We start from the raw sequence: 18,880 nt of genomic DNA, 5'->3' as shown, positions 1-18,880 counted from the left end.
TTTTTTTTTTTTTTTTTTTTTTGGTTTTTTTTTTTTTTTTTTTTTTTTTTGTTTTGTGTATAACAGTATAAATGCATAATTGTGTTGTAAGTTTTATCAATTTAGATAATTATTAAAGTTCTTATTATTGGTTTTGTTTTCCTGGAGTGCTTACTGTAGTGATTTTTTTTATTACACAACTATAGTTAAATAGATAATTTTGTAGTATACAGTTAATTTACTATAAGCCATTTAATCATCCTGTTATGCATAAAATAGAATTCTATTACGAAATTTTATTTATGTGTTATTAGTAGAAGCTTAAGCAATTATTTCTATATTATTACTACGCTAAAACCAAATTCTATTCTGTTAAACTGTTACACTAGAATTTTAATTATCACTATATGTCTTTGTTCTTTAACTAACATGTTTCTGGCATAAATACATAAATGAGTTTTAAGTTTTATGAGTTTAAATGATTATTAAAGTTCTTAAATCTCAGCTTGATTACCAAACAACTATAGTTCATCTAGGCTTTAAAAAATTGAATACTAAAACGCAAAGTTAAACTTTACCTGCTGAGGGTATCATCAATAACAATTCCTAGTGCAGCTACAATACCAAGCGCTAAAGAACACAAACTAAAGTTTGTCACTATGACATGTATAGACATAATCAATCCAAATTATCTTTTCAATTGCACTATATAATATTTGATGTTATACTTTATATACTTATATATCAATCCACATATTCTTAAAATATTATAGCAAATCCATTCCGTGCATCGCACGTGTGAAAATACTAGTAATACCAAAAATAAGGAAAAATCTCTTGAATGGATATTCAAACGGTATTTTTTTTCCTTCTATTTTTATTCATATAAATTAACGGGGGTTCGATCATGAGTACATAGTAGTTGGCATATAAAGTATAAGTTTTACTTGTTCATGATTCCACCACCCCCTCCGAGTCTAACTCCAACTCTACGGGCATCAACCATCGCTCCTTAGCCACTTTGAGACCTTCCTGAACCCCCAAAGCTTAGTTGTGTAACTATTCGTAATTCCAATCTTGATTGAACATAATGGTTAACACACAAACACACACATACACATAAAGTGTCATTGGGTGAAAGTTAATTCAGATGTCTAAAAATAACATTTCCTCTCAATCACACAAAAAATAAACAACATGTGGTGTTGCAAAAATCTCACCTAGGTGTTAGGTGCTAGCCAACCGCATAGCGTATCACCATAATCGGTGGTCTAGGTGGCCAGCCGGCTAGGCAGCCGACTAGACAACTTAGGCGCTGACTGCCTAGGCCTTCTAGGCACCGACGAGACGTCTGATTGGCTGATTAGCTATTATTCTTATTTTTAAATGGGTTATTTCACTCAAAACGACATCGTTTTGAGTGAAATAATCTTAAATTGTTCAAACTCTAGATGCTTTTAAGGTTAATATTTAATATTAGTTTTAAAAAATTATAAACAAATTTTTTAAAAGAAAAAATAAAAATAAAAATACACGGGCGATTTTTCAACCATGGCAAGTTGGCAACATGCCAAACTTTGGTTGATAATTCATTATCCAAACACTCTTTTAAGTAAATACTTAATTTCGAAATATTTCACTTACTTTTCAAGAGTAAAATTTATTTAGAATGGAAATTACTATGTGGACTCCCAAGTTTTACTCTTAAATTTTACTTTCACTCTTAAATTCTTTATGTAAACATTTTTTAGACTCACATGATAACAATAGCCTATCATTGTTTGCCACATCAAGAAATAAAAATAATGAGGTAGAATTTGGGAGTATATATATTAAAACTCTAGAATGTACTGTATTTAAAATGTCTATACTTGTCAATTTTAGTTGAACAAATCATTAAAGTTTCATCACGCCATATTTTAGAGTACAATGATGCAACTTATTATTATTTTTTTTTTGAAAACAACTTATTCTTAATTAGTTTAAAAGGTGAGAAATATGAAAGATAACTGAAAAAAGAACAATCCTAAGTACCCTTAGTCTATTTTCTATTTATTTAGGATGGAATTTTTCTTAATTTATCACAAAGAACAAACTTTAAAGGAAAGAGGTAAAACAAAAAATTGAACAGCATGTGGGAGTGGGGATGTGTTAACCAGGACCATATAATATTTTGGAAAATCCAAATTTTGTGCACAGATTTTATTTCAAGATTTCAATCAAGAAAAGTTTGGCTTGTTTTTTGTCACTACTAGGAAGTAGGAACCACCAAACCATTTTCTTGGCCTTTGTTAGCACTGACCAATTGATTGCATAATTGCCTTGCAGACTACACAACTTCTTGTTTTCTACCCTTTGTAGAGTGAAGAAAGAACCACAATCACTTGTTTCAAACTGTAAACCCTCCAAAGACTTCTCCTTTTTGGAATTTCTTGGCCCTTCTCACGAACGCCGCAACTAAAAACCCAACCCAGGCTGGAAACCCAAATTCAGAGAGGGTGAAAGAGATGGAGGAAGGTAGAATAGAGATGGTGCTGGCCAGAATAACAGAATTGAGGTCCAAGATCACTAATTGCATTGCTGCTGATAGAACGGAAGGGAGAGAATTAAGGAAAGGAGGCACTGAAATGGATTCAGATGAAGTATCGGATTGCCTTTTGAGTATCAGAGATGCTCTTGAAAAGCTTGAAGTCCTAGTTTCTTCTTTGCAGGTATTTTGTAGCTTTTCTTATCAATTGTGTTAATTCCTTTTTTCTTTAGGAGTCTCTGTTTCAATCTGTAATAAGTGTGATTTGTATAACCAGTTCCTGTGTTTCGCTATGTTTCTTTATTGTTTATTTGCATGTATTTTATTGAACTGTAGGGGAATAGTTAGCCTACGGTTTGATTGAAGTGGACTTTTCCAGGAAGTCTTCATGAGTTATTTATTGCTATTTACTATAATCCTCCCTCAGAGGGGGAGGAGGGAGAAGGGAAGAATGGTTCAGGTTTGTTTTGCCCAGGTGAAATTTCCTAGTCCCAGGCCCCGCCCGACCCCACAGGATAGTGGAGGGTAAATCACGTTGATTTGCCTCCCATTAGGTGGGAGGATCAATGCCTAACCCCACAGTGCGGCTGTTAGGGCTCGATCTTGTGTCCTTGTGCGCAATCTACTATTCAGGAACCAACTGAGTTGTCTGTACGGGCATGGTTAAGGTTTTTTTACTATTACAATATTAGGAGTGTAAGACTCTTTATCTATTGGTGTTGCTAAGCATTTGCTGATAGATTTGCTCCCTTATTTTAGCTATGCAAGCCCTTTTTTTTTGGTTCCTGGACTGAAAGGGGTGTTTTTTTATGATAATATTTTAGCTATTGAAAAGGCAACAGGATCCAATGATCTGCTGGAGGTAAGAAAATTGCCTATGTTGAAACTATAAAAGGAGGTGTAGATTATTTGGCTATTAGATGGTTAATGGATGTGTTTATGAGGAAACAATGAGAGCAGTAAAATGATATAATAGGTTTTGTGGATACCCCAGCGTGGGAAAAAACACTAGCATGTCACTTGGCTGACCAAGACTCCACTATCTCTATCATTGTCTTGCCTTTACCAATACAATAGAGTAGTATTGTTTCATTTTTTTTTACAATGCCTCGTTTGTATAGGAGGTAGTTCATTAAATTTGGTAGGTATTGTGGAGTTGGTAGACCGTAGATATCTTGACTGATCTTTTCACGTCCAATCCGCATAAGGTATCAACCAATCTAGCTGGACCACTGACTGCACCATCAGTTTCTTTATAAAAGGAGGCATTTGATTGATAGGGAGAGAGAAGCTTGATTATTTGATAGGGAAAAGGGTTGTTTTGGTCACTCGAAAGAGGGGAGAGGGCTGGCAAGCAGGGTATGGGGAAGGTGGTTGATTGTAATTTCTCCTCCTTGGTGGGAAGTCACTCTCTTTGAATTTTGCAAATGAGTTGTGTTTTGAAATTTGGGAAACACATTTATGCTGTGCTTGGTTAGGTGAAAAGTGACGAGAACGAAAATGGGATGGAAAATAGAAGGGGAAGTAAAGGAAAATGGAGACAAAAATTTGTGTTTGGAGAAGAGGGAAGGGAGAGAGAAGTTTGAGAACTGGAGGCGGTGCATATATTTAAGATGAGAGAAGAGCTAGGTTATGTGTAATACTGTAATGTGTGTGTTGAGAAAGGAACGACCCAATTTTCTCTCAATTTTGGAAGGAAATATTTGATAAGATGGAGATTATATATTCCTCATCATTCCCGCTCCCTCCCCCCAACCCATGCCAACCACCCACATTTTCTTCATCCAAACAAGAGAATAAAAATTTCCACCCATCCAAACTAACTCGTAGGCTTTCAGAAGTTAAATATTTATGATTTGTAGTTTAATTTGTCACCTTTGAAGCATCATTAGTCAAATAACCAATTCTAAGCAAGTCCAACATGTTAGTTTCTTAAAATTAATCTTGCTTCCCAATTGCTTTTCACGCCCATTATCTCAAATTTATCTGTGGCTACTCTCACCTCTAAAAGCAGAAATAGTTGCTTGTTGAATCTTGATCCAACTGTTTTGTTTTTGGGCTTTTTGGAGAAATGGAGCTACTTGCTCAGGTGGAGCGGCAGTATAGAAATATTTATCCTCTTACTTTTACTTTCTTGCTTTTAAATAAAAGGAGTCTGTGCATGGAACTTACAAGTATTTGAGGAACTATACCACATGGGAAGCTCAAAAATGAGACAATTTTATTTGTTTATGTTGAGACGAGGAATTTGGAGTTTAGGCAGTGTTTAGCCCAGTGGTAAGCTAAGTCATTTCTGGGCATTTGGTCCGACTTTGAATCCTGATCATCTCTTAATCCCCTTAGATGTACCACAAATATTTATGTTGAGATGTGTAACCATGGCAATTTTTCAGTAGTTAAAACTGTGTAATGCGTTCCTAAATGTTCATAACCTCCACAACTTGACTTTCTTATCTGTTCATAAGTAGTGCATGGTGGTCAGTGCTCGTCTGCTCGAGGTGATTTGCAGCACCCTAAAGCTGTTAACGGTTATTCCAATTTTTCTTGCAGTAGCTCAACGTCTCAACCTAAGTCTATAATTGATAGGAATTTTGCATTGGAACTATTAATTTACGCATCCATCTGAATTGATTTAGGCATCATCGATCTCTTATTTTATGCAGGCACTGCATCAGCAACAGCTATATGAAAAAGCGGAAGCCTTTGCCGGGATAGCCTATTCCCAAGAGAAGTTGCTCAAGAAGCTGAAGGAGTACAAAGGCAATAACTTGGACATTATAAACGAGGCAATTGCTTTTGTCGGTGAAACTGTGGAAGAAAGTAATGATCTCCTGCTCCCTCCATATCCTACCCAACCTTACCCTCTAGTCTCAGACAAGCTCTATCCTTCATATACCCCCCCTTCCTCACACATCATTTCTCAAAACGGGGTGATAAGTGGAAGCCAACCGCATCAATTGACAAAGGAGGATCTCCATGGATCGCATCAAGAAGAGGCAAAAAGCCCATCGAGAGTGGTAACGTGTTTTATTGGTGTAGCTGCCAGGACAGCATTGACGGTTGTTGGGCTAATATCTGTTCTAACTCTGGCTGGTTTTGAGCCTCGGCTTAAGAAAAGAGATAACTGCCTCAAGGTTGCGAATCTGTTTCAACTGTTTGGGATCGACAAGAAAGGAACAAACGCCACATGCCCTCCTGGAAAGGTGCTAGTGTTTGAAAATGGCGAAACTCGATGCGTTGTAAGGGAGAGGGTTGAAATTCCATTTCACTCTGACGTCACGACAGCAGATGTGAACCATGGTTGTGGATGAAACGTTGTTCTTTTTCTCCCACGATTTGTAAATTCCGCTTTGTTTTTTTTTTTTTTTTTTGGTAGTGCAACATTGTGACCAAAGGAACATCACGATGCTTGTGATAACGATGATTTCATTTTACCTTGCGTAGCGAAGTGTGATCGATTTCTGAATATATATCATCATCATGTACATAGTTATTTCATAAGCTGAGATGGGATCATGGGAGATATGAACAATCTTAAAGCAAGAAACATTGGCTTCATCTTCTCCTATGTTGTCTTTGATTTTTCTCAAAAAATTATTATGCTTTGGCTGAAGACTAGGTGGAGCGATCAGAACTCTCTGAAACCTCACTGGGACAATTGTTGTGGTTGGTATAGAATCAAGATTTGACATATTTTTGGGAGTTTCCACAGTGCATATCTACAAAATCTAAAATAGTATAGAGCTGCAAATTTTCTAACTACAATGTCATCCAACACTTGATAGATAGCTTGAAAGCTTGAAGGGTTGGTGTTATTTTATACTGAATTTGGGATTTACAGTTTTTAATTTAAAATTCAAATTGACTGGTTATAATATTTTAAATTGAGAATTTAATCAGTAACTATTGTAATTTCAAGTATTATGTAATATTGAAGTCGTGGTTATAACTTGAGGTGAATAAGGTCTCGTACATTCATGTGTCATGTACGAATCAATGTTCACCAGAGCATTAGACTAAATTTGCAACACTACGATATCATATTTTATGACGCGTTGAAAAAAAAGATTGTCTAATAGTGATAAGATGTTGAAAGTAGTTTGCTAGAAACATCTCACATGTTATTCCAACAAGTATGAGTTGTTCCTACAGTTGGATTGCTTCTATTTCTCTATATTTCTACGTCTGTTCTACAAATACTACCCCAATTGTGGTAGACGTCACCATCTATATTACATTTATAGCTAATACCATTAATGAATAAATTAAACTATACTCGTTCATATTCAATTATACAAATTGGACAATTCAGTTGGTCACTTATATAGAATTTGAAAAGAAAGAATAGAGATGTGAAAGTAACCTCTCAAAGTGAGGAGATATATTTCCATAAAAAAATGGAAGAAGTTTGCATGATTTTAATTTGGTTAATTTTTGTTGAAAACACTGGCTAGAGTTTTCACACTTATACTAGAGAATGTCATGCATTTGATAGGAAAATTAATTGGAGGACTAAATTGGTAACAAATGCATATTTGATCATCATGGACTTAATCTTCTTCCAAAAGGAGAGATGGCGTGGGAGGAGGTAAATTATGATAATTCACTGTTATGGTTGAACTTTTCACTAAGATAAACTGTCTGTGTGGGCATTACTGACTTAACATTTTGATATTTCAAAATAATTGAAGAATTATTATTGTTTATATTAACTCAAGGGCACATATATTACAAGTTTGACTTCAATCATAGTGCACACTCACTTGATATGTCATGACATGTAAACATTTAACGTGTTTAAATTGAAATGTAATAAGTAATTGATTTTATAAAAAAGAAAGTGTGTGTGTCTGGGGAAGGGGGAGGGACAAGGGAAACTTGTAATCACTATCGGATTGTGTATAATAAATAAATCTCGTTTCTATGTAATAATCTATACATCACATAAGAGAGATAAATCATATAAGGAAGATCATTGACAAAAAAAAAAGTGAATATTTTTTAATTTGCAAGGCAATGACAATTAATAAAGATGACATCGTGCACACTCACTTAATATGACTTCAATGAGAGTGTACACTTGCTGATATGACTTCAATCATAGTATACGTACACTTGCTTGATATACCATGACATGTAAATATTTAACATGTTTAGCCTGTGCAATGAGTTTTCTTTGTATAATATATAGCTTGACCCAGCGAAAGGTTGGCAAGAAAAGTAAATATATTTTTAATTTGCAATGCAATGACAGTTAATTTTTGCTATCTAATTCACTAAAGATGTTGTAATTTGATAATTCAATTCGTCCAAATTAAACAATATATATCAACGTAACTCAATCTCAATTTGGTTGGATGCATCATCATATCACCGGCGCATTAATGGTCACGACCTCTGTTCAAAGAGGATTGAAGTCAACCTTTTGGTGACCATCAGCAATTTAATCATCCACCCCAACGACGCATCGGCGGCCACCAGAGCTCGGGCGGAGAACACCTTATTCACGTGCCGCCGCCGGCCTTTGCCTTCTCTCACGGGGTTCATTGCCGTACAGTCATTAAGGGCGGCGCTGGCCTTGATGGCTAAATCGCACATGTCGTGAAGAGAGAGCGGCACGTGCGACTTGGACATCGGGAGGAGGAAGTAAAGCTGCCCCAGCTGCAGCTCCTCCTCGTCCCCCAAACGCGCTACCGGCGAGTCCACGTCCATTGCCTCCGAGCTGCAAAGGAAGCAGTTTTCGTTCTCCGAAAGGATGTCGCCGGCTCTCACCGCCTCCCGGAACTCTTCCGGTTTCCCGTCCAGCTTAACCACCACCGCTACTCCGGCACTCGGCGAATTCACGCTCCGCCCGCACCTCCTGATTATCCGATGATCAGACGACGCACAACTATTACCCATTTGATTTCGATCGATCAGTGAATTGAAAGGAATGAATGAGAAGAGAAGAGAAGAGAAGAAATGGTGTTTCTGTGTTGCATTGAGCATTTGATGGGATCTGAAGGTTTATATACAAGTTGCAACCATGCGTTTCTGCCTATCAGATCAGAGATTCAGAAGCGATACGGGGGTATCTTCGTCTATAATTATTTATTTTTATTTTTATTGTCTGGCTCAAATTGAATGAGAATTATAGTTGTCCATTTAATGCCCTTTCTACCTTAAAAATTTGTCGGGACAACTCTGGTTTATTTTTGGACATAGTAACCTGATAACATTAATGGTCTAGGACTATAGCTTACCAAGTATGATAAAGTGAAATAGGGAAGTAGTGAAGTAGTAATAATATTATTAATTATCTTGAATGCTCCAAGTACAAATCGAAGTTAATAAATGAGCTTGAATTGAAAGTTTTTGTTAAGTTGAGAAGTATATAAGCTTTCAAAAATTATATCTCCACATAAATGAGTCAAAAGTATAGTATTTATAGAGTTGGAGCAATGACATGTGTCGAAAACTCAACTCGTTAATAAAGATGAAATGACAAATTAAATATGCATGGGTGGCTTAGATTGGTCATAATAATAACACGGGTCAAATAAAATAGTGACATGACCGGCCTATTCAAAACAATGGCAACTAATGTGGTATTTGTGCAACCAAAAACTTACATCAAAGGTAAATTCCTAACCTTAGAAATCAAGAAGGCTTGAGAAGAGGTAAAGCTGGCTCACTCATACAATATATGCTTAATTTAATGCAAAATCAAAAGGCAGCGCAAAAAAGAAAGATTTCTTGAGATTTTGGGTTGAAATTAGATGTAGTAAAATAGGGTAATGGAAGTTGAAACAAAGTTTGATCTGAGTTTGAGTTTAAAATAAATAAATAAAAAATTGAAAGATTCTCCAAATAACTTTGCCAAAAGATTTCCATTAATAAAAAGTTAAAGGCTTTAAATTAAATATGCATCGCATGAATGTTGAATGCAGTCTGCAGTACTGAGTCGTCGATTCTCAGAAGATCTTTCCGCCAAAACTACTAATACTATTCTAATTAAGCACATGCCGCCCACCCACATTCCTAGTTTAATCCATTTCTAAAACTTGAATAATTATAAAAAAAATTCCGATTATTATCATAATTCTTAGAGTTAAATATTCTCACTCTCATATATATAATAATCCACAATATATTATTATTATTATACCCTACACTTAAAGCCCTCTACGCTTAGAATTGTGAGAAGAGATAAATGATGAGATTAGTCTTAGTAAGTGCTTGTTTTGTCCCAAAGCTGAGATCCTCTTCCATTAAGGATTTGAATCCGAGTATTTGCTGAGCCATTTCACACACACTCAATCTTTTGATTATTGAATTGTTTTTGAATACAAGTGACCCTATTACATTATAGTATCTGTTTATGAGTTGTTATTATTATTATTATTATTAAAATTAAAATTGGAAGTTAGGAAGGCAGGTGCAGCGCAGCACACGCATGGGTAGTATAGTCGGTTGTCGGTCATTATTAATTTTGTTTGTGAAACACACATTTTATAGATAGATCAGATCAGAGTAGGCCACAGTACTACACAAATATTAGCTCATTCCAGCTAGCTACATGTACGCTACGTTTCAATAATGTTAAACTTTAAGCTGCATGCATGCTCATATCATACATGCAAGACTACTGTTTATCGATGATATAAGCCGCACCAAGACAAAACTGCATTTAATTCAATTCTCACATATATATAATATATTTCTTACTGTCATGTCAAATTCATATTCATCCAATGCACTACTATGCAATAATACATTGGTCACACGTATGGCGTATTAATTAGTGTGTACCCAACCGGCACCAATTCAATCAAATTGTTTCTATTTGATAGGATGGTATAGAAACATCATATCCAAGCTTATCAATATATATATATATACACGTTAACTTGGTTAATGTGAATTTAGGTAGACTGGTTGAATATTGTTGGGATCAAATGCTTATCACTACGCTAAAAGTTAGTAATAAATGTGTAACTTTATTTTCTTATATTTGCATAATAGTCAACGCCATGTTTTGATGGCATGATGTTGGACTCGGCTCTCCGAACTACCATCATCAAGCACTTACCACTATATATCAAAAACTATATAACTAATAGCGAATATACAATTTTATTTTATTATACTTACCTAACAATTAACACTACATTTCGATATCAAGATGTTGAACTCGATTCTTCGAACTTCTGCCCAACATTTACTTTATAAACAAAGCAAGAGGCCATATTACACAATACAACCTTTGGATACAATTATACAAAACAAGACACAATTGTTTTAAATTGCTTAATTTATCTAAAACAATCTTTCTTTCTTTTTTTTTTTTTTTGAGAGCAATCTTTCTTTTTTTTAGAGAAATCTAAAACAATCTTCTAATATACTAATTATATGATCTTTTGAGTTTATCAACTCAAACTCTGAATATTGTGGTGCACTCAAAAATTAAGCAAGAGGATGGAAATACTATCTTGCATTTTTATACTTCGATCAACATTCGCATATATTAATTAATAGCAGACATAACTACATAAGATAGATAGCTTGGAAGTTAGGACACAATAATTATGGCTAAGATATGGTAGTTAGACTAAATTTCAAATGCATAATTTCTTTATATAATCTATAAGAATAATAAACTATATATCAACCACCACACATCTAAACACATATTTTAATAATCTACATGAAATTATCCAACATGGTTTGCTTTTTTTTTTTTTAGTGACAACGTTGTTTAGCTAGGGTGGTGGGGGTTGTTACTTCAAATGCATAAGTTCTTTATATAATTCAACCATATACTATATGCATAAGTTTAAAATCTGCGGCTTCGGATCAGTGGGACGAGCCGGCGACTTCTGCCTCGGCCTGCTACCATCTTAGCTGTATTAATGTTTTTTTTTTCTTTTTTTTTGAAAACTGTATTAATGTTTTATCTGTTGCATTTGGATTTTTATATATTGTATCCTTTTCACCCCACTGAATTTTTTAATTAAAGAAAATTTTATACTGCAGCATTCTGATAGAAGTGGTCAATATGATCACACTTTAATTTGTTAAAAATTGATGATGCCATAGAACACACTCAAACTGTAAATGATTTATATTAATTCAGTCAAGGTATGGTATGTTTACCATATGCACTTGGTATGATTTATGTTCTATCCTATACCTATAATCAGACCCTAAATTCTAAAATGTGTATATTGTGCGAGAGGTTGCGAAAGATTTTCACTTGTTTTAAATTTTCAATTGTATATTGATGAATTTATTCTCTCCAATCAAGCGAATGAAATATGTATATGTTTTTCAACAAATATTTTACAAATCTGACATTTTTTTTTCCCATTTCACTACAAGATAGAAGACGGTGGGTGGGCGGGCGGTGAATCAGAATCTATCTGTAGCACGCACTTGTGTATATATATATAATAGAGAGAGAGAGAGTATTAATAATTTAATATATATAATTATTTAGACATGAGTGAGGCCACCACTGCAGCAATAAGAGAAGTGGGATCCCCGAGAACAGCAGAGATAACAAACTGGAGAGCCAGAGCAGCCATCTCACAGCATTTTTTCATCTTCGTCCCTTTGCTCTTCCTGTGATAACTCTGCAAGGTCCCCTTCAAGCTAGGAATTCTTGTCTCCAATTTTCCATTATTATTATTCCCTCTCCGCATATGCATGCCAAAGTAAATCTCATGCCAACTTTCCACCAGCATCTCCTTCACGCATGCAACGTGCAGATTGTACTTCTTGCATGTCGACCGGTAGCTCCAGCTCCGACCCTTCCTCCCGCACCGGTGACACGACGCACTCACCTATATATCCGCCCATCACCCATCCATCATAATTCATACTTTAATAATTAATTAATGGAATCCAATTGCACTTTAATTTAATTAAGACTTTATATTGATTTTTCATCCAACTTTAATAGAATATTAACAAAAAAGGGACTAAAATCATAACTATCAGAATATTGGGCCAAAAATAGATACCATAATAATTGAGGAAGTATATAATTGGAGTATAACTTAGGGGCAAATAAGACATTTTCCTAATAAATTTAACTTCCATCTTAAGTTTTTTAAAAATGGATCATTCGTCAATTATGATGTCACTCATGTTACCATTCCAAATGATGGTCACAGGATCGGTCCCTGAAAGTATAGATCATTCAATACTACTCGTATGTAAAGAATCCAGTATTTCAAAGAAAAAAAGAAATGAAAACGAAATTGATCAAGAAATATGGTTAAATTAATACGGAAAAGTGATGAAATTGAACAATTATATTATTTGAAGAAAAAGGAGTACAATATATTCAAAAAATAATGTTATTCATCTCTAAAAAAAATTTCACTTGCGAAAGACTTGTGATCAATCGGCATAACTATGACTCTTCCAAATAAGAGGTCACATGCATATAGATTTTTTGTGTTTCAATAGGTTGAAAATGTATATGTATGTATGGACAGATACTATATTGTAACAAAATCAGTACCTAAATTCCACTCATCATAATTTCACTCTTGACATGGTCCTATTCAATTAATTATTTTACTTTTTTTTTTAATTAAAAGTTAGTGGGATCAGCCAATTCATGACACTTTTTGGGAAGGAAAAAATTATGATGCGTAAAAAACATTTGTCATATTGAAACTTTTTCTTCTTCTTCTTCTTCAAGTTGAAATGTTGAATTGTGAGGTTACCTTCCGGTACAAGTAAAGCTTGACTTCTCCGTCATCAAGCACCATGGGGAGCTTGGCGCAGCAGGGGTGAAGGTCGAAGCCGCAGAGCTTGCAATGGTAAAGGAACCCACTTATGTCCTTCTCGCATGCGTTGCAGTATCTGGGAACGCTCCCCGGCGGGCGGGCCAGGAACTGAAAGGAGCATTTGGTGTAAAAAGGGTGAGCGATCGACGGCGTGGGGATGGCGCAATGCATGTGGAGGTCGTAGTCGCAGGTGGCGCACTTGTACCGGGATCCAATTCCGGCCTCCTTGCACCCGTCGCACTTGAACGGCAACTCCGAGTATTCAAACCCCAGCTTGTGTTGAGGGTGGCTAAAATGGGATATTTCATTGTATTTCATGGCTTTTTTATTTTATTTGCAGATCAGAATTGACAAGAAGATTGAGTTCAGGTGGGAAATATATAGAAAGGTGATTCTTGGCTGTTTTGTTTTGGAGATGGGATAGATTAAGTATGGGGATTAGTTATTGGATTAAAGAGGAATTTTTAGAAGGCTTGTTTGTGGTGCAAGTGCAACTTTAATTTAAACTTTGGGTTGGGTGATTAGGGTTAATGGTGTAGCTTTTGGTTGAAGCAACCAGGGTATTTGTACTTGTACACAGGTGGTTGGTCATATAGTTGACAAGCTTAGCCTAAATAAGAATCTTAACATCTCAATAAGGGAGTAGGACAGACATAAGGCATATTGGTTTATGTCCCACATCGGAATATGAATTTTCTACTTTTAAAATATCCATTATTTACCACCATTGCATTGGATGGTATTTAAGTTTTTCTTTGTAGCCTTGTATTGATCGAATTGGTTGGGCTGGGAGGTTTGGAGAGTCAAGTCCAATATTTGTCATTGAAATGTGACGTTGACTGCTACTTACTCAAGTTTCAAGGATATAAATTTGCATCTTTAATTTGTTTATTAGTTGTAGCTTTAATTTTAGCGTAGTAATAGCGTTTGATCCTAGCAAGTTGTGCACGTGGGGTACTAGCTATAGTTTTTTTGTGTAGTAATAAGTGATTAATTTTTTACGAGATTTTCAATTATAATTTGCATAAATTGATGGGATTAATTGCTTTGATTCGCCGGATGGTGAATTGAAACTAATCTCTTTGGTAATATTATTAGATGTTTCAAATGATGAGTGCGTAGATAGATGCATGACTAATCTCCTCGGTGGTGCATAAGATAATTGTCTAATTTTACCATACATGTTTTGGCTACTGTAGCAGGATATGATTACGCAAAGAATAAGTAAGAGGATGATGTCGTTTCTAGTTAAATTTTAAGGAATTTTAACAAGAATAAGAATATATGTCACCATGGGTTTGGATATATACAGACAATAGAAGGTAGAAGAATAATAAGATTCTTTCAAAATTTTACTCCTAGTAAAAGCTGTTTATTAGCCTTCTTGGCTTGCGCCCCTCACGTGTGCGGGTAGACTCCGAGCAACACGTGGACCATAGTCTCTTCTTTGACATGAGGTTGACTCTGATACTAATTAAATTGAAGCATATATGCTTCATCTCAACTAAAAGTTTAATTACACATTTATGCTTATATTATGGAGTAATAATATGCTCAACAATTTCTAGTCTTATTTATTATAGTGGAAACATTTGTATTTGATTAAGCAAGCCATTGAAGCTATAGCTTAATTATAAAAACAATGCAAAATAAACTAATGGGTGTATATATAGATGGAAGTGATTATATTGTTGATATATCAAAGAAGTTACTCTTTCTTTTTCTTTTTTTTGAAAAAAAAAATTCAAAGATGTTACTTAAGATTTGTGATTGAGTGGCATGATAGGTAGGTTAAGCTTACAAGGAAATGAATATAAACTTGCAAAGCATGGCTTGGTTTCGTCCACACTACAAGGTTAAAAGTGGTAAAGCTTGCTTGGTTCCATTTCTTTAAGCAACTTTTATTCCAAAATCAGCCCTCCCCATATTCATATTAATGCTTTAAGCCTTTAACTATGCTCATACTCTTATGCCTTCCTCCCCGAATCCGGGTGCCCCGGCTCCACCTTAGGCTCTTCTCTTTTGTTTTATTTATTATCAATAAGTTAATTAGAAATTACGGTTTGAAATTGTATCATTAAAACTGGAAATATATACTGAACATAAATAAGGAAGACAATCAAGATGTATATTATTTTGTCATACTATGTTACCATACACTACTATATGAGTCACTTTTTATTAATCATTACCTGAAGCGTCATAATTTTATAGATACTTAATTTACATATATATTACATTATAATTTTTTCAAGGTGTGCGGTACCTCGGTTAAGGTGTTGCCTTGGTAGTTGGCCGAGGCCTCAACGAAAGCACCACTGATGTATAAATGATACCGAAAAATATATTCTAGAAAGAATAATAAAGTAGAATTGTTTAATATCTCTGTGTTCAAAGTTGAGTGTACCCCACATGCTATAAGTAGGTCTACTATTTATATTGCTACAACGTCTCTTTGTCTAGCGTAACGGACTCTATAATAATGATGGAGTGTCTGGTCTCTGCATAATTGCTTCTTCTTACATAAGGTGGTGCCAAAGTAAATATGCAGTCTCTTCTTAAGTGTGTACGTGACCGTTACGAGACCCTTGATTTTTCCGAATCAGGTGCATCTTGTTCAATTATCCTATCAATTATAATATATGTGGTAAAACATCTTAAATATATGTTACATAATACAACGTATATAATAAAAGAGTATATATAACATTGCACTCAGCATTATATATACTACTTAAACCCGACTTATGTAGTATACATATACTACTTATATCTATCCCAAACCCAATTATAGGATACTCAAACTTTAATTTATATATGAATAGGTAAAATACTCAAATTTTAGCTATCTATTGTCATCTCTGATCTATATAACCTCTAAGTTGTCACCCAATATATCCATAACTTGAATTATTTATTTCATCGAATATTATGATGACTTTAGAGGGTAGTGTCTTGAGCCTCTAGAAGTCTTCACAACAACGTAATTAAATTCATTATTATGTAATATTTTAAGAACTCCTATGCCTAAAAGAAGATTGCGTAGAATATATATCTCTTTTGTAGTCAAGAAAATTAGATATGTAAAAAGCATGATGAGCATCATATCAACTAAATTGACAATGTAATGCTACTTCTTTTCTTCTACCCCTTTATTTTTCTCCTTCTTTATCTTTTTACCTCTTTTTGTATAAAGAAACGCCTATCCGAAATAGGACTTCTAAGGAGTGCAAGTGAATTATATGTTTATAATAAATATAATTTAAAATTTTAGTTACGTGAAATATATATAAATATTTTCATATGCAAAGGGCAGTTGTCTATTGATTTTTTTGGTTTGAATTTGTCAACTATGACAATCCATGTTAGTTTATCCCATTGTAATCATTTGTCGATTAAGATCACAAGATGAGTTTCATTAGAGCGCACATTCAGATAGTGGTTGTAGACTTTTTTTGTAAATTAAAAACCACGTTTCACTATAGCTATCATTTAAAAGACTGTACATGTTTAACTTGTCAAAAACATATTTAGCCTGACCTACATATACTTAAGCAATTGTTAAAAATAATTATAAAATAATAATATGGTGGCTAATTATTATTTAATAAGATTTTAATTGATGAATAAAGTTTAGAAGATGTTATTGGTAGATGGAATAAAAATGGGCAAATGAATCCAATTCTATTATATCTATCTATTTCTTCATCATGTTGCATCTGCTTCTTTTTGTTCCCTAGTCCTACAACCCTATAATAAGTGGTTCTTCTTTTACAACAAATATGCTTCAACACCCATATCTCTTGACCAGATAAAAATTAAACCAACCATATATATCTAAACATCTGGCAATTATCCTTCTCTTTACACATAGCCAATTAAACATCATTTTTTTTTCAATTGTCTCAATTTTCTAGTACACCAAAGACTAAAAAAAGAGCCTTCTATAGCTGAATTGGCCAATCACTTTTGAATTAGCTAATGAAGTATGACTCATAAAGCTAAGTTAGAGATCAGGAATTTAAATCTATATATATATATATATATATATATATATATATATATATATATATATATCAGAAAAATATTAGGACATAAATTTATATTTGTAGAATATACCTATGAAAAAAAAATGTAGCCATGCTGAGCTATCAATCTTGTCTTAGATAGATTAGAAACTTATAAATCGCTTACTTTAAAACTCATCATACTGTTTTTCGAATATTTGCATTGAAAAAATTCTTTAAAAAAACAAGAAAAAGAAAAAGGCAATATTACTAGTAGTTTCCTTCTTTTTGGGATTAGATTTTTCTTAGGTGAGGTTCAAGGCTATATTTCAATTTTTTTTAAATGTTGCTTACTATCAAGCAATGAGTACAATGTTTATATCATGGACCAGGGTCCACATAATATTATGAATTGTGCGTTAAAATAACGAGATACAAATTTCATACTCGTAAAGTCTAAAATTTCAAATACTAAACACACACATGTTACATATTTACTTATTTTTCAAATCAGATTTAGATACATAATTTGTGTTCATACGCATTGAATTCCATAACACAAGACATAGAAATTTATAACATAAGACACAATTACTAATTTGTTTCAGGTACAGAATTCATACTTTTAAGGTACAAAATTTCATAGCACAAGACACAAAAACTCACAACACAATACACATACACTGATACACATACATCAGGGTCCAGAGTGCACCGTGAACCTTGGTCCATGGTATAAGGATTGAAATTTGGCACTTCTAATTTGATCGTTTAGTTTTGAAGATTTAGTGAACTTAATTCCTCAATTGTTGATGTTGTTACTTTTAATCCTAGGCTGATCGATATAAAAGTTTTATATTGGACTCAAATATTAAACAAGAATAGTGGAAATTTTACCATTTAGGGCGCGTTTGGAAAGCAGGAAAATGACTTCTGGAAAATGTTTTCTGGAAAATGAGTTATTTTCCGGAAAATGAGTTCATTTTCCGTGTTTGGATGTCCTCCGGAAAACTGTCTTTGGGTGTTTGGTTCATTTTCCGGAAAATGAGTAGAAAATGAGTAGAAATATATAATTATATATTTTTATTATTTTATTTAAAATTTAAAAATATATAAACTAATATATTTATTTTAAATTAATTAATTAATTAATTAAAAATATTTATTAAAAAAAAAAAAGGGACGGCGGCTGCCTGGTTTCCAGCGGAAACCAAAGCCGGCGGACTGGTTTCCGCCGGAAACCAGTCCGCCGACTGAGGAGGGACGGCTTCCGTCCCTCCTCGCTATGGAGCCTTGTTCCCATTTCCGGAAAACGACTTCCGGACTTTTTGTCCGGAAGTTGTTTTTCGGAATTTTGCATTGATTTTCCATGGTCAACGAAAAATGTTTTCCGTTGACCACGTTTTCCTGCTGTTGCCAAACACACGAAGCCTAGAAAATAATTTCCGGAAATCATTTTCCGGGCTTCCAAACACACCCTTAGTGTTTGTTGAGTATAATAACCTTCCTATTGATCATTGATGTAGTAAATCTCCTAATCACTCTAACAGTCTAACTCAGTTATAGATTAATTAATTAGAAGACCA

General features: G+C 34.1%; 3 protein-coding genes across 3 annotated transcripts; 1 reads left to right on the top strand and 2 right to left on the bottom strand.

The window, feature by feature from the left end:
- The first annotated feature begins 2,271 nt into the window (after positions 1–2,271).
- On the top strand, positions 2,272–6,069 carry LOC116000845 (plastid division protein PDV2-like). The gene is made up of 2 exons (XM_031240696.1): positions 2,272–2,690; positions 5,170–6,069. The coding sequence occupies exons 1-2, from the start codon at positions 2,487–2,489 to the stop codon at positions 5,815–5,817; spliced, it is 852 nt and encodes a 283-aa protein (XP_031096556.1). The 5' UTR covers positions 2,272–2,486; the 3' UTR covers positions 5,818–6,069.
- A 1,825-nt stretch (positions 6,070–7,894) lies between these two features.
- Positions 7,895–8,407, bottom strand: LOC116011946. Its single transcript, XM_031251389.1, has one exon. It carries the CDS (start codon positions 8,405–8,407, stop codon positions 7,895–7,897), a length of 513 nt encoding a protein of 170 aa, XP_031107249.1.
- Positions 8,408–11,787: 3,380 nt separating this feature from the next.
- Positions 11,788–13,756, bottom strand: LOC116020790. The gene is made up of 2 exons (XM_031261324.1): positions 13,225–13,756; positions 11,788–12,330 (listed from the first exon to the last, which is right to left on the bottom strand). Exons 1-2 carry the CDS (start codon positions 13,603–13,605, stop codon positions 11,977–11,979), a joined length of 735 nt encoding a protein of 244 aa, XP_031117184.1. The 5' UTR covers positions 13,606–13,756; the 3' UTR covers positions 11,788–11,976.
- Positions 13,757–18,880: the final 5,124 nt, after the last annotated feature.

The sequence above is a fragment of the Ipomoea triloba genome, chromosome 1 (genome assembly GCF_003576645.1).
Source record: "Ipomoea triloba cultivar NCNSP0323 chromosome 1, ASM357664v1".
NCBI classification, from domain to species: domain Eukaryota; kingdom Viridiplantae; phylum Streptophyta; class Magnoliopsida; order Solanales; family Convolvulaceae; genus Ipomoea; species Ipomoea triloba.
This window is presented reverse-complemented; position numbering and strand designations above follow the sequence as displayed.

Bases quoted from the DNA above. Each gene is read 5' to 3' on its own strand.
- LOC116000845 (XM_031240696.1), top strand. From the start codon at position 2,487: ATGGAGGAAGGTAGAATAGAGATGGTGCTGGCCAGAATAACAGAATTG. The intron at 2,691-5,169 runs GTATTTTGTAGC...TATTTTATGCAG, and splicing joins TCCTAGTTTCTTCTTTGCAG to GCACTGCATCAGCAACAGCT.
- LOC116011946 (XM_031251389.1), bottom strand. From the start codon at position 8,407: ATGGGTAATAGTTGTGCGTCGTCTGATCATCGGATAATCAGGAGGTGC.
- LOC116020790 (XM_031261324.1), bottom strand. From the start codon at position 13,605: ATGAAATACAATGAAATATCCCATTTTAGCCACCCTCAACACAAGCTG. The intron at 12,331-13,224 runs GTAACCTCACAA...GCGGATATATAG, and splicing joins AGCTTTACTTGTACCGGAAG to GTGAGTGCGTCGTGTCACCG.